Below are 14,636 nucleotides of genomic sequence, written 5' to 3'. Positions count from 1 at the left end.
GATTTGAAAAGATAAAATAACTAAATGATAAATTGAACTTAAATAAACAAAGCTCCATTTCAAACCAGGCAATGGGCTCTGTGGATTTCAACAACATCCTCCATCGTTTTATCACTTCAGTGGCACCAGAAAGCCGGTCCTATCTTCACGATCCATCTGATTACATGTGACTTGGCGACGCTGAGCAAGTCCCAGGCGGGGGCAAAGCTGATTACAAAGCGCAATGAATAGACAACAGTGTTGATGACTTCATTTTACATTTTCTGCATGTTTTTAGTATTCAGATCTCAAATGTTAAATTTTCTAATGGCTGAAGTTACTTCCTTTCTGAGAAGACTTTGAAAATGACAATGTTTTAATTGGTTCACATTAAAGACTCTGAGAAGCTTGAAGAAGAAAAAAAAATCTTTCCAGATGAGCAAGAGGTTGGATAAATGTAATGACATATGGTTTGTTTTTTTATAGCTACAATATGCAAAAAATAGTAGCAGCATAGCACATGTATTCAATGATATATATGTATTTATACACATAAACATATATTCTGCTTATACATTATGAAATAAGATTCTTTTGTACAAATGTGACTTTTATTTTCTTTCTTTCTTGTTCTCCTTAGGAATAAAAATAACAACTGAAACTTAGAACAATTTTAAACATCTCATTATACAGGGGATCTTACAAAAGATAAAATAACAACTGATACCACACAGTCCCTTGCACAGACTCGTAAGTAAGTTGTCTACAGGGTCTCAGAGCCTCAGGGCAAGAAACTGTCCATCCATCTTATTAGGGAGCTTCCCCTCCTCCACAGGCATCCTCCAAATCTTTCCAGATGGACGGTCATGAACTGATTCTTAAATATCTCTCAGGAAGGGTACTTCTCACATCCTCTGGCTCACTTAGGAACCCCCTAGAAGCTCTTCCTTTGCTGTCCCTTCATCCCTTAGCTCATTAGGTCACTCATGAAGATGTGAAGGGCATCTGATCATCATATTCTACAAACTGATTTTAAATTTTTTCATTGTTTTTACATGACCTTCAATCTTTTCTTTAATCTTCAAATCTAAAAGAAAATCAATTTGCATAAACATTTCCCTCAAACATCACACAGAAGTTTTCAATCAATAATTCCTATTTTGACAAAACCTTTCCTACGGAGAAGAGCATTCTAACCCACATAGGAATCTTTGCCACCAGCTTCCTCTGGACTTCATGTATTTACCTCATTTCTACTCAGTAACTGGGGGGATGGGGGAGCTCTCAATTTCCAAAACAATTGGTGAATTGGTGCTTATATCTCATTCCTAACAAGCATCTATCATAGTTTTATTTTAACTGTTTGGTATGGAAAATGTCATGCATATGCTACGTAAGTAGAACCACATAATACATCCCATATGTTCATCATCCATCTGAGCATTCCCAGTGTTGCCTGCGATGTTATCGGTGCTTCCATCTCCCTTACACACCTTTGTATATATTTGAGTGTCTATATTGATTCAGGTGAAAAACAAAAATAAATTCAAGGAATATGTTGTCATGGTGTTATGTGCTGGCCACTAGAATGAATATTATATTTTGCACCAAAATAGTCACTTTACATATACATATATGTAAAATTTGCAACACTTGAAATCATTAACTTTGGCTTGGATCTTTTGACAATTATTGCAATAAATAATATTTTTTTCTTATCAAAAAGTTCCATCCTAGGTAATTTCTCCTGACCTATTCCAAGAAAAGGCCACAGTTTGGGCCTTTTATTAAAACTTCGGTTTTGCCTGTTTTTGAACTTCTGTATCTGGATCCACACAGGTTGGCACTTACTTCTGTGTGTCCAGCCTCTTTTACAATGCACATTGTCTATATAATTCATCTGTATTTCTGTGTGTAGTCATTGGTGGTGCCTTGTTTTTGAATAATATTCAACTGTATGAATTTATGTCACAATTTATCGATTCTTTTTCTTGCTAAGTAGTATTTCAATTATTTTAATTCATAGCTAAGATAAATAAGACTTCTTTGATCATTTACTACAAGCCTTCATCTTCCTAATGTGGTTGTACTCCCTGTAAGTTGAATTTTAGTTTTGAACCAAATAGTGAAAGAATCACAACTGACGTGTACTGAGAAGACTTCTTCCTACCTACCACTGACTACTGTACAGCTCCACACTGTATCCTACAGATAAGTAAACTTTCATCAGTTGCTTGAGCGTTCTTTCAATATTAATGCAATTATGAGTAAATAAACATGTATTTGCTCTCCTTGTAAGCCCCCAAAAGTAGTCTGATATATGGTTATTCAATGCTTCTGTCTTTTTCAATTAACAACCTCTCAGAGTCTTTCTGCATTGATAAATAGAGACTGCCTGCATTGTTTGTAAACGGTGCTATATGGATGGCTCCTTGGATAATTGCTAACATGTTGTGATTATGCAAAATACTACAACAAAGCCTTCCCTACATAATTACAAGTATATGTAGCATTAGTAGTACAATTAAATTTCAAAATAGTGTTTTAATCTTGCTGGGCTAGAGTCTATAGGCCTTGATAACTTTTTAAACATTAACAACTTGTCCCCCAAAAGGAGTCATAACACATTGTATTCCACAAACAATACAATATACCCTCCCTCCTGCAGACTTGCTGCCAAAATGCATTATGAATCATTCCCAGACATTTCAGTCTCAATATCCTCAAGAGCTGTCAAAAATCAATGCACAGCAACCTCACACCCTCCATGACATTTGGCTGAAGTGAAGTCCTCAGCAGGACCAGCTACATAATTTGTGCAAAATAAAAATGTGGCACCTTGTTAATAAAAATCTCAAGACAGTAAAACAGAGGGATTAAGTCAAGCATTGGGCCTTCTAAACATGTGGTTTAGTGTATCTGCATAGATTGAAAACACATAGAAGTTGTCCTTTATACTAAGCCTCAGGAAAAAATTCACTATTTATGTGCCTTGTTTTACCTTAAACACTGGTGCAAAAAATCATTCATGATATTTCATGACATAATCATTTATTTTATTACAGATAAATAAAATCAACCTTCCAGGAAGGCAAATCATATCTCTACTACTGGCAACCAAAGGTACTCCATGCTACTCCCAATAAAAGAATTCTAGGCAACACCCTCCCAAACACACAACTACTCTGCTGCAAGACCAAGTTTTTCATATTAATCTTATGCATACATGCCTACCACTTTCACTGCCTGGCATCTTAATATTTGAACAATTGTAATGATGGGAAGTAGAGGCCAATGTTAAAGCTACCATTGGACCTGCACACTCAAACTGAGTGCAATGATTGTCTTAGCACCCACATTGTCTCATAACACAATGCCTTTTAAGAAGCTTATTTGATCCTCCTAGCATGTGGGGGAAGAGAAGCGTATTATGCAGAACACCCCTGAATTATCATAAGGCTTATCTTCATGGTGTCCTTGCCTCCAAGAGCCAGAATTAGTAGGCTGGAGGTAGAGTTAGAGAAATGTCCTGGAAAAAAAAAAGAAGAAGAAGCTGGGGATGGTTACTTCTAACATAACAGAAGGCAAATAAGGTGGAGAGAAGAGAAGCATTGTGTGGTGAGATACCGAGAGAAGGTTTTACCAAGATTCTGGTGCTGTATTTATGGCTTTTAGACATCTTAGATATTATTTGCAGAACTCCCTGCTTACGGATGCTTCACAAACTGATAGTATCTGAAAAGGAAGGAGAGAGAGAGAAAAATTAGGAGAAGAGAAAACGAGAAGGAAAATGGACAACAGAATAATAGGAGCAGAAACATTTAATAAAGGTGTGGCTGTCATATGCCTGAAGGTTGTAGTCATAAAGAGCAATTCAATGTGTGCTAAACTGTTCCACACTTTCAAGTTTATTACGTTTGTCTTAATTCTGCTGGACCTTGAGCTGGACACCATTCTCTGCTCTTTCACCCCATCTGCTGGTTCTGCCAAGAGCTGTCCTTGGATCATGACACCAGCAGCACCCATGAGAACGGGAGACAGATCATTTTTTCAGCTGTGCTTTTTTCAGCTTAACCTGTTCAGAGAATTCCTGGGGGCCTTGATAAAATGCAGATTCTGACTCTGTAAATCAGATCTGGGCCATGGGATTTTCCATTTTTTAATAAGGTCTCATGTATGTTGATACTTGGATGTCACTCTAGGTACCAGGATATATATCATCAATAATGACTAGCACAAGACCTCTCAGTAAGGTCTCCCAACTGACATGGAAACTGATACCTGTTTCTTAATGTATAGCTAAACCTACCCATTGACTTAATATACTTACTGAAGAGTTAGAGTTCATCGAGAGAACTTCTGCAGTTGCTTCAGTGGTCTATTTCCATATAAGTCATCAATCATACCATGGAGTTGACACATTTGGATACTGAGATCTAGTTGGGAAATGCTATGATGATATAGTCATATAGAATATAAGTTTCACTTTAAAGAAATGCTTAACCCATACTCTCTTCTTACAAGTCAGCAATGGAGTCACAAAGAGAATGTGTGGCTTGGCCAAGGTCACACAGCTTATTGATGGCAGCAGAAGGAAAATCTATTTATGATCACAGGAGTATCATGCTGTCTGTTAGTACATCCTGGTTATTTTACATTTTCTATTTCCTTCTGTTGAAATGACCAGAATTGTATCTGCTATGTACTATAATTAGTAAGGACCTATATACATATCGGAAGTTAGAAACTGTAACAGCATGTATCCCATCTCAATAGTTTTCTTCACATATCTTTCTTTTGTGTTCTAGTGCCCCACCTCTTCTCAATAAAACTGGATTTAAAACTTTTTCACAGGATGAAAAAAAAAAAAAAAAACCCAAACGCTAGACCCTCTGTTATCGACATCATGTACCTTGGGTATTCTCTTTCTGCGTTCTCCTGTGTCTCATTAATATGGCGCGCGCTACATTTTAATTGACATTTTAAAAGTCCACACAAAAATAATACAAATGTATTCCATATGAAGTGGATGAGTGGTTTTTTGATATGTGTGTGCTAGTGAGTGATTTGTTTGCCTAGATGAATGATCAATCAGTTATTCGGGAACTCACGACGGCTGGATAGTCAATCAAGGGACCACAAGACCCTCAAATGAGACTCGGCTCATTTGACGTCAAAATTCACTTCAGAGAACGTAAGTGGGTTTTCACGCCTGACCGAGATTGGAGGGTGGCTTTCTAAACTGCCCTTTCCATCCCCAAACAGAAGGCACAAGAGTAAATACAAAGTTTCCGGGTCTCTGAGGTCTCATCCCAGTGTCAGCGCAGAACGCAGATGAGCACAGTGAGTGGGCGGGTGAAATCATTTGAACAAAACCCCATTATTTACAGATGAGAAATTTATATTGTCAGCGTAATATCTGCGAGGCTAAACAGCCTGGAGAATATATAAAACACAGCACCCTGGTGCAGAAGTGCAGAGCTTGGGCACAGAACACATCCAAAGTTCCCAAGTGGGCTCCCTCGGTCTGCACCTGCTCTCTCAGCTCAGTCACACAAGGTAAGAGGCACACTGTGCACCCGTGAAGTAACGCCTGTTCGGAGGGGGTTGGGCAGTTCAGTATCTTTAAGTATTATAAATTAAAATAATGCTTTTTCATCTTTTACTTTATTGATAAAAGTATGAAAGACACAATTTAGATAAAAATATTATTGACTAGATTTATAACTACTTTTAACATAATGATTTCGCAAATTCCTTAGAGAAATAATATAATGCAGTCATAAAATAGGAAGAAAAGCAAGGATTCAGACCAATGCACTTGTTACAATGAGAACAGCATGTTCAAATAAGTAAACACTCTGAAAAAAATAAATATTTTTTCCTTGGATTTGATAGATGCACGTGCTACTTTGAACAGAAGGGGCTTTTTAATTTCACAAGGAAAGTATGCAGTATGAGATTACAACAGCAATTTTCTGTATCAATTAAAAGTTCTGTTTTCTGAAAGAAGATATTCAATATCCTCTTTCAAATATCCAAATCTCTAATAAATGCTTCAAAATATCAAAGCCTGTGCATCAATCCTTTGTAAATAAAAGCTAGTATCCTTGATGCAAAGAACAAGCATCCTTGGTGCCTGGGGATTTCTTCATATGAGTTATTAATTAACAGCTATTTACACCATATTGAGGATCAATAGTTATAAATAAAGTCTACAGTAGCTACATCTGGAATGGAATCTTGTATATCTCTTTAGAAAGACAAATCATATATTCTGAAGTATCTATTTGATTTCATAAAGAAAAAGCTCCAATTCACAAACACCAGCAACAGAGTCAGCCATCAAGAAGAGGGTGTTTCAATACACTCTAGGGACTCCTTACAAAAGGAAGTAGAAAGTATTTATGTGCCCTACAACACCACTCTATTTTAGGAAAATAATATAATCTCTACTTTACTACATCTAAGATTTTTTTCTAAGACTTTTTTCACAAAGGATAGTACTGTGTCTATAGCCTCCTTTTAATTCTGATTGAAAAATTGTGGTAGTTTTTGTTTGTTTGTTTGTTTGTTTGTTTTTTCAAAAATCCCATACTCTTTCTTTACGCTAGCTACAAGAGGAGGGAAGTAACTGAAAATTCCTTACTGAATAAAATTTTGATGTTAAAATAATATATTTAATTCTCAATAGTATTAAAACAATGAATTAATTACATTATGTCTCTTTGCGATTTTGTTAACTTTCAAAAAGTGAGTTATGTCAAGGACCTCTTTGGGTTGCATTAGAAGACATATATTCTCACAATGTTACCTGCTCTAAGTCTGCCCCTGATAAAGATGACTCAGGACATCACATAACCTTCAGAGACTTTGGGTTGAAGGATTTACCTAGGACTGAATTGGCATTTTTCAGTCTTTTACAAAGGCTTTCCTATGGTGTTATAATCCTAAAGGGAAGTCCTTGCCTTAAATCTTCAATATTATAAAAAGATGTTACCTGTGAAAGGTACAATCAAAGTCATTACCTGAAAATATAACAAGCTTGCAAAAGCTTGCCAAGTAGTTACACTAAAGCATAGAAATATGTCAAAGTAGCAATTTGATGCTGATGACCAAGAAGCATGAATGTATAATTTCTATTACGTTGCTTTGTCTGATTGGCCAGTTCATCTATGAAGGCTCATTATTTCAGAACATTACCACTGCAGGTATGACAATTTCAGTTTTACTGCCAAAGTAAATATGCCTGAGATGCTAAAGAAAAGATTGATGTTTTAAAATGATAATATTTGTAAAAATCCTTATTCCAAACCAAATGTCATTTGCTAAAAATACTCATTTAATTTATTTATGGAGAAACATAATGAAACTTGGGCTGAAATTCCCATTTCTCAAAAATAAAACAGAGTTGGAAAGTGGCAGAGAGCAGCCCTTAACACATAGTGGACTCAAGGTTTCAATTCAGAAACAGAAGAACTCACTCCATCCATAGAGGCGTCTTGGCTCACATTCATGTGGGTCTCCACCCTCATCATCACACACTTGGTATCTTATGTTTTCACAGGGTATCTGTCTTTGACAAACAGACAAGAAACCAGGTGTATGCTACAGATAGACCTATAGTGTCATTAATAGGAAATGTCATTTCCTAGACTGAGTCTAATTACCAGACAACTCAGGGACTTCTGGGACTTCAAAAGCAAGCACTAATTTTCCCTAGGATTCCAATCTTTAATTTCTTAGTTGTGATTGTTCAAGTTGCCAGGAGCATTAGTTCTTATTGCAAATTGCTTGTCTTTAAAATGATTTTTCCTTTAATTTAGAACAGGTCAAAGCACCCTAAAATACCTCAAATCTGTTGGCCGCTTTATAATTACAAAGTCTAGACCAAGTTACACTATTTAAAATATAAATGAATAATACATCTGAACCGACAGCTGGTATGCCAAGTTGTAGCCCGAGGCAGCTTTAAGATGGTTGAAATGCAGTATAATGTAAATGCTTGGAAGTGAAGGACGATTAATTGAAAGCCAGACTGATAGTGAAGGGGGTGGCGTTATGGATAAGGTGTCACTCAGGATAACCATATGCAGCATATCATCCTCAGAGGGTATTTTAAATGTTTATTGTGGACACTTTTATTTCAAGTCTGGAAATGAGCCTTCTAAACATTAACAGAACTGTCCTACATTAATGAAATGCCTAATAGTAGAACATATCCTTTGTGTTATTTTTTGCTTATCAAAATTCATGGAGAGATATATTCTACTTAAAATTAAGGTGGAATTGGAACTGTAAGCAGAATAAAATTGACAAGTATACCTTTTTCTGTATATAATATTTACTTAGTCAAAATTGAACTCATTTGAACTGCCTGCTCCCCTGTCATTCCCCTACCCCCTACTCTGTGCTCCAACAGGCAGAAAAAAAAATGAAGAACATTTACATTGTGGCTGGATTTTTTATAATGCTGGTGCAAGGCAGCTGGCAGCATTCCCTTCAGGACACAGAGGAGAAACCCAGGTACTAACCTACAGACTCTTCCTGGCCTGTCAATGTAGTTAGAATAAAGTTTGGAGGACAGTGACTGGTGAGCAGGGTCTCAGCGATTGGAGGTATGCCCTCCCTGCACAGTTTTGAAATGTTGAAAATACAGTGGTGATAAAGGTGGACTCTTCTGGAACACAAAGCAGGCTGTAAACCATGAAAACGGCAAACTGTAGTCCTTTGGATTCTTCAAATGTACTGTATCCACTCATTACTCACACACGGCAAACTACATTGCTTTAACTATTTCAACTCAAGTTCCTTTTTATGCCTTGCCTTTAAAAATAACATCACTCTTTGCTAATTACAAAAAGCATGCATGTCTAAGATGTCAAGTGTTAAAAATATGCAAAAGTTTTTAAGTATTTAAATGTCTACTACCCAAAGAAAACAATTCAAAATACATAAAAATGTTGTGTTGCTTCCCTGGATTTCAAAAACTTTGAAAATAATTTTTTAATTGAAAGAGCATTGCATTAGTTTCTCCCTGCCATTTCCCCAAGCCCCTCCCCACTATCTGTACAAACTATACAAATATCTCTCAGCTTATATAGCCATCAGTCCTGTTTTTCTCTTGGAATTGCAATGTTAACTTTCTCTTTTATTACAATATTTGTTACATATATGATATATAAGAGTTGCATACTTTTCACCTCATAAATATACAATATTTATTTAGATGTTCCTCTTCTAATGGTCATTTAAGAAGTCTTAAAATTTGCCCATGAAGAATATTACAAGTGAGATGTATCCACATGCACTTTGCCCCACATTTCTTAATATCTTCTGGGGTGAATCTCCAGCAATGAGATTACTGTGTCAAAGGTTGATGATTTTAAACTAGAGTTTGTACAAAACTCTTGCTGATTTGCCTTCTAGAAAACTTCTGGAAGTTCATGCCCTCTCCCATTAGCAGTAGAAAAATATTTTATCCTTTCTAATATTTAGTAATTTTAATTTAATGAGTAAAAATAGTATATAATTTGTGGTTATTACACTGATATTCCTGTATATTTACCATGCCAACCAGCTACATAGGAATATCCACCAGGAATTTTCAAACTAGCAGATGGTGTTTTTTGTCCCTTTCTCCAATCTTTAGCTACCGTATAACTAAGTAATTGAGCTATTTTTTTTTTTTACATTAGTATGTGCAAGACAAAATTAGGGGCATAGATCTGCTGCCCAAACAAATGATTTGGGATTCTTAAACTTTTAAAATATTCAAGTCACTGCTCTTCTCTGTCATATTAGCATAATCATGAGTGGATTAATTAGTTGAAAAGATTTATTTCACCCTGTTTCAGAAAACGTTGGAGAAACCTGTTGCTAGAATTCAGGGGTATCTTCCAATACTCTAAAGCTGTTCCCATGACCAGCTGACGTCCTTCTAAGAACCCTTTCAAGCCCCTTGGGGTCTAAGGAGTCTTCAGAAACACTAGGCTCACTACTGCATGAAGCCTTCTATTTTGTAGTGAGGAGTCTTCTCAATTAGCCTGCATATAGAGTATGCATTCAGGGAGTATTTTACCTTGGAGTATTCACCCTTAGGGAATTTGCTCCTGAACTATTATTATTTATAATCAATCACTGTTGCTTGCAGATCATTCTCAGCTTCCCAGACAGACCTGCTGGAGGACCCTGATCAGATCAGTGAAGACAAACGCCATTCACAGGGCACATTCACCAGTGACTACAGCAAATACCTGGACTCCCGCCGTGCCCAAGATTTCGTGCAGTGGTTGATGAACACCAAGAGGAACAGGTAAGAGTCTAAACCCGTTCTCCATATTGTAGACAGATGCACAGCATCTTAACTCTTAGATTATCATGGTCATCAAATGGGCTTATTCAGTTTGGATGATTTTGAAATTAGGGGTGCTACCCTTTATTTCAACTCTCATGATTCACCTCCTCGAATTTCTTATCCACACAACAGTGTGACATAGACTTTTTTTTATTATTTTTAAACAAACACTAATCTTAGTAATATTTCCTGTCATCTACTTTACCTTAAGATTAAAAACTAAGTTTTGAAGACCTGCCAGGTTGGAAATTAAGTTCTTACTAAAAGTTAGAGCAAATTCAACATGCCTTTGTGGGGTTCAAGCCAATGACTATGATCACATTAAGATTATCCCATAGCTGAGTTGATCATTGGTAAAGTACGAAAATAGACGCATTCTTTCTCTTGTAAAATAAAAATCCAAGACATGCGTTTAAAATTACAGCCTAGCTAGTCACAGAGCATAAAGAGAGAAGGCTGCAAACAGGAACACAAACCCATCATAAGGCATACATTTTAATGTTGGATTTGTTTGAGGGGTGTTGGGGGCTTTGCTACTTCTAGGCTACTGGAGAAAATTATCCACAAGAGTTTCACAGAGATGGTGGAATTTCACAATTTCTTTGGAGGATGGCCCACTTGGGAAAGGGAGTTATGCATACCAAGTAGCTGAAGAAATCTAAAAATCGGGAAAAGGACATAGATGTGTCTCACTGGAATGGAAAAGGGAGGAAGAGGGAATGAGAAGAGGTGACAGGGTACAGATAACCTTCAAGTGGAGAGTGCAGCAGTAAGGAAGATGGCCATAGTGGTCAGAGAAGACCTGGGGGCCAACAGTGTCCCCCCACCAATGACTATAGGTAAGGCGTGTGAACTGTGAGAAAACACAAATTGACAGAGCTGAAAACAATTGTTCTCATCCTCTGGAGTGGGAATGCTGCAATATTGGAAACTAATACAAGGCCACCCGTAATCTCAGCTGTTTGTTAAGTCGAAGATGAACCTTCCAAGGATGATACATGACCAGGACTGCAAGCAGCTCCTACTACCCTCTGCCCCAGGTCCTCTGCACACACTTGCAGTGGATAGAAGCTCACTTGTGCTTCTCTCCTACAGGCTCATGAGTTTTCTTTAGTTCATTATCATATGGTTCTACTCATAATAAGTCAAAATCATCCCTTGCTTTCCTTTGAATCTATTAACTAACTCTGACTGGATGATCATTAATAACAAGCCCCTACTCTGATTTTAAGTACCATGGCCTCATGGACAGCCTAGTGGCCTGTACTGAAGATGAAGTAAAACCTAAATGAAGCTTTAACAGCCAATGACCTGCAGAGGCAGAGAAGGTAGAAATGGCACCCAGGAAAAGGGAGGGACTTTTTAGTCCCTTTTAAAATGTCGTTAGCCTTTTCCCACCAATTTTCAATCTAGATCATTGATGTAGCTTCCAAACAATCATCTAGCCACCGTCACCTCCCGAACTCCTCAGCTGTCTGACCATTCCATCCCGAGCCTGAAGTTCCCACCACTTATCAGGGGAGACCACACTGCCGAGGAGACAAAACTCCATTTAACCTCCACGTTTCTTTCAGGAACAACATTGCCAAACGTCACGATGAGTTTGAGAGGCATGCTGAAGGGACCTTTACCAGCGATGTGAGCTCTTACTTGGAGGGCCAGGCGGCAAAGGAATTCATTGCTTGGCTGGTGAAAGGCAGAGGGAGGCGAGAGTAAGTCTGGGTTACTTACCTGATGTGTTTCCTTGAAGTAGAATTTTTTTTAAAGAACTATCCTGTGAAAATTAAAAAAACAAAAAACTCTACTGAAAACTCAAGTACATTTCAATATTTAATAAATAAATATCTGAAGTTCCATATTTGTTCAACTAATATTCATGTGTTAGTAAATATTAAAACATGTAGAGACATTAACCACATCTAACCATGCATTTTGCTTTTATGCGACCATCATATAGTTGGCCATACAATGTTCAAGGTGAGAAATGAGAACAAGTTCTTTAGTAACTTGCTTTGATTTTAACCATACGTACTCCTGAAGCATCTCATTTTCTTGGGACCATTTTTATTTGCATTTGAAATGGAAATGGGAGAAAATTTATGTTCGACTCTGCAGAGTTCAGCAGAGTTAATTCGTTCTTGCTGAGAAAGATTGAAATGGGTAAGAGGCTGACACGTAAGCACTAACCATCATGCCTACAAACCCAATGGTACAACTTGTTGGATGTCTATAATGGATACCCAAAATTCCACTGTGGCAAATGAGTGAGGGAAAAAAATACAACAATAGATGAAGTTTTAATCCCTTACTTCTACATTTTTCAAGACTGCTTTCACAGTCACTGGCTTTATAGGGTACAATACATTTGTGTTGAATTTCAGAGAAATGAATAGTTTAAATACTAGTGTCTGTGTTGCTGACTAACTAAAATATTTAAGGCAACATGAATTGTTGAAAAAAAGCATGAAGCTGCACAAGTTTGGTTTCAAGGCCAAGATACAAAGCCTCCTACCTTTTAAGGGTCTTTTGCTTTGTGTGGGATTTTATGAGGGGTTTTGTCAAAGCCCTGAACTGTTTTCTCAACAGCTCTCACATGTCACCAATGATCAGCAATCTGCAAGAACTTATTTAAGATAATCAAACCCTGACTTCAACCCTCCTTTTTCTTAGCTTCCCAGAAGAAGTGAAGATTGTTGAAGAAGGCCGCAGACATGCTGACGGCTCCTTCTCTGACGAGATGAACACGATTCTCGATAATCTTGCCACCAGGGACTTCATCAACTGGCTGATTCAAACCAAAATCACTGACAAGTAAGTACGTTTCAGTTAATTCTGAAATGTATCAAGACTTTCATAAATGTAAGTTACACAGCCATTAGATATTCTGGTGTGCAGAAGCATCTTGGGTAATAAATAGGATAAGTGTTGAAGTCACTTAAGAGTATACCATCATATTTAACTGTTCCTTAAAGTTTCCATCCACTTATTCATTCACAAAGCATTCACTGGCTGTCTGTGATAGACAAAGCACCAGCAACATCAATATGAATGAAATATGGAGAAGAATTAAGTCATTACATATTAATACCACATTAAAATGCTATCATTTTAACACACAGGGAAAATGTCATTATATATGGCATTATTTACTTAATTTAAAAGCACAGCTGTGTGCCAGGATGTAGCTTAGTGGTATAGTGCTTGCCCAGTATATGCAGGGTCCTGGACTCAGTCTCCAGCATTGAAAAAGAAAAAGAAAAAATAACATGAAAGAAAGAGATAAAGGCACAATAAAAATCAAATCAAATTGTCATTTATTGGTAGATCTTAATTTTCATAATTATTTACAAATACATGTTTTTGGTGTATTTTAAATAAATCATTCTTAAATGAAAATGAATTCAACTAAAAACACTGAGGAATTAGCTGGTAGAAAGATGGGTAGACAATTTTTATTAAGTGACATTGAAATGTCTTCTGAATATATTAATTATATCATCTGGTTGTTATAATTATTCTAAATGTAATCCTTTTACATTTTTTCCATAGGAAATAAGTATGTCACCATTCACAACCGTCTTCACAACATCTCCCGCCAGTCACTTGGGATGTAGATTCTATACATTTAAGAGCTATATTCTGAAGCCGTATTGCTTTGCATGTGGATGAACACATTTCCTTTTAGCATTGTGTAGCCAAAAGATTGTAAATGAAATAAAGTATTTCCAGGATGTTGATAAAATAACAACCTTACAGTATGAAAGTGCTGGATTCTCATATTTTCTTCTCATTTTCAGTGAGATTATCCTTCTGTGATATAAGTTGTAAATTTTTACAGTCACAACACCTGCATTGTAATAACAGAAGACATGACAACCTGGTAGCCACAGTGGTGAACCTGGAAAGAGAACTTCTTCCTTGAGTCCTTTATCATAAATGCACTCAGCTTTCAATGTATCAAAGATAGATTTAAATAAAAAGCCCAACCTTTACTGTTGTCTCCTTTCTCTTTGCAAGCCCCTCCTTCCAAGCGCCCGTTCTTTCTCAGCTGGTGGCCCGTAACTCCAATCTAATGTAAAGAAACAACTCCATGTTTTGAATGACTTTACAGCACTCTACTGTGCTGTGCCAACACTGAACAATCAATCTGTCGTAGAAAACAATTATTTATGTTTTATTTTGATAAAAAATGTCATTAGGCAGCATTAGAGTCAAAAGTCAAATCTTTCCTGGAGCCAAATAATTGCATCTACTTTTGAAAGCCAGGTGCCTCCAGGTTCAATAATATGCCTTTACACAC

General features: G+C 36.8%; 1 protein-coding gene across 1 annotated transcript; it reads left to right on the top strand.

Moving 5' to 3' along the window:
• Positions 1–5,440: 5,440 nt before the first annotated feature.
• Gcg (glucagon) lies at positions 5,441–14,328 on the top strand. Its single transcript, XM_028884677.2, has 6 exons — positions 5,441–5,538; positions 8,402–8,505; positions 10,133–10,294; positions 11,911–12,048; positions 13,007–13,147; positions 13,886–14,328. The coding sequence occupies exons 2-6, from the start codon at positions 8,414–8,416 to the stop codon at positions 13,890–13,892; spliced, it is 540 nt and encodes a 179-aa protein (XP_028740510.1). The 5' UTR covers positions 5,441–5,538; positions 8,402–8,413; the 3' UTR covers positions 13,893–14,328.
• Positions 14,329–14,636: the final 308 nt, after the last annotated feature.

This window comes from Peromyscus leucopus, chromosome 4, assembly GCF_004664715.2.
Source record: "Peromyscus leucopus breed LL Stock chromosome 4, UCI_PerLeu_2.1, whole genome shotgun sequence".
Lineage (NCBI taxonomy): Eukaryota > Metazoa > Chordata > Mammalia > Rodentia > Cricetidae > Peromyscus > Peromyscus leucopus.
This window is presented reverse-complemented; position numbering and strand designations above follow the sequence as displayed.

Bases quoted from the DNA above. Each gene is read 5' to 3' on its own strand.
- Gcg (XM_028884677.2), top strand. From the start codon at position 8,414: ATGAAGAACATTTACATTGTGGCTGGATTTTTTATAATGCTGGTGCAA. The intron at 8,506-10,132 runs GTACTAACCTAC...TGTTGCTTGCAG, and splicing joins GACACAGAGGAGAAACCCAG to ATCATTCTCAGCTTCCCAGA. The intron at 10,295-11,910 runs GTAAGAGTCTAA...CGTTTCTTTCAG, and splicing joins ATGAACACCAAGAGGAACAG to GAACAACATTGCCAAACGTC.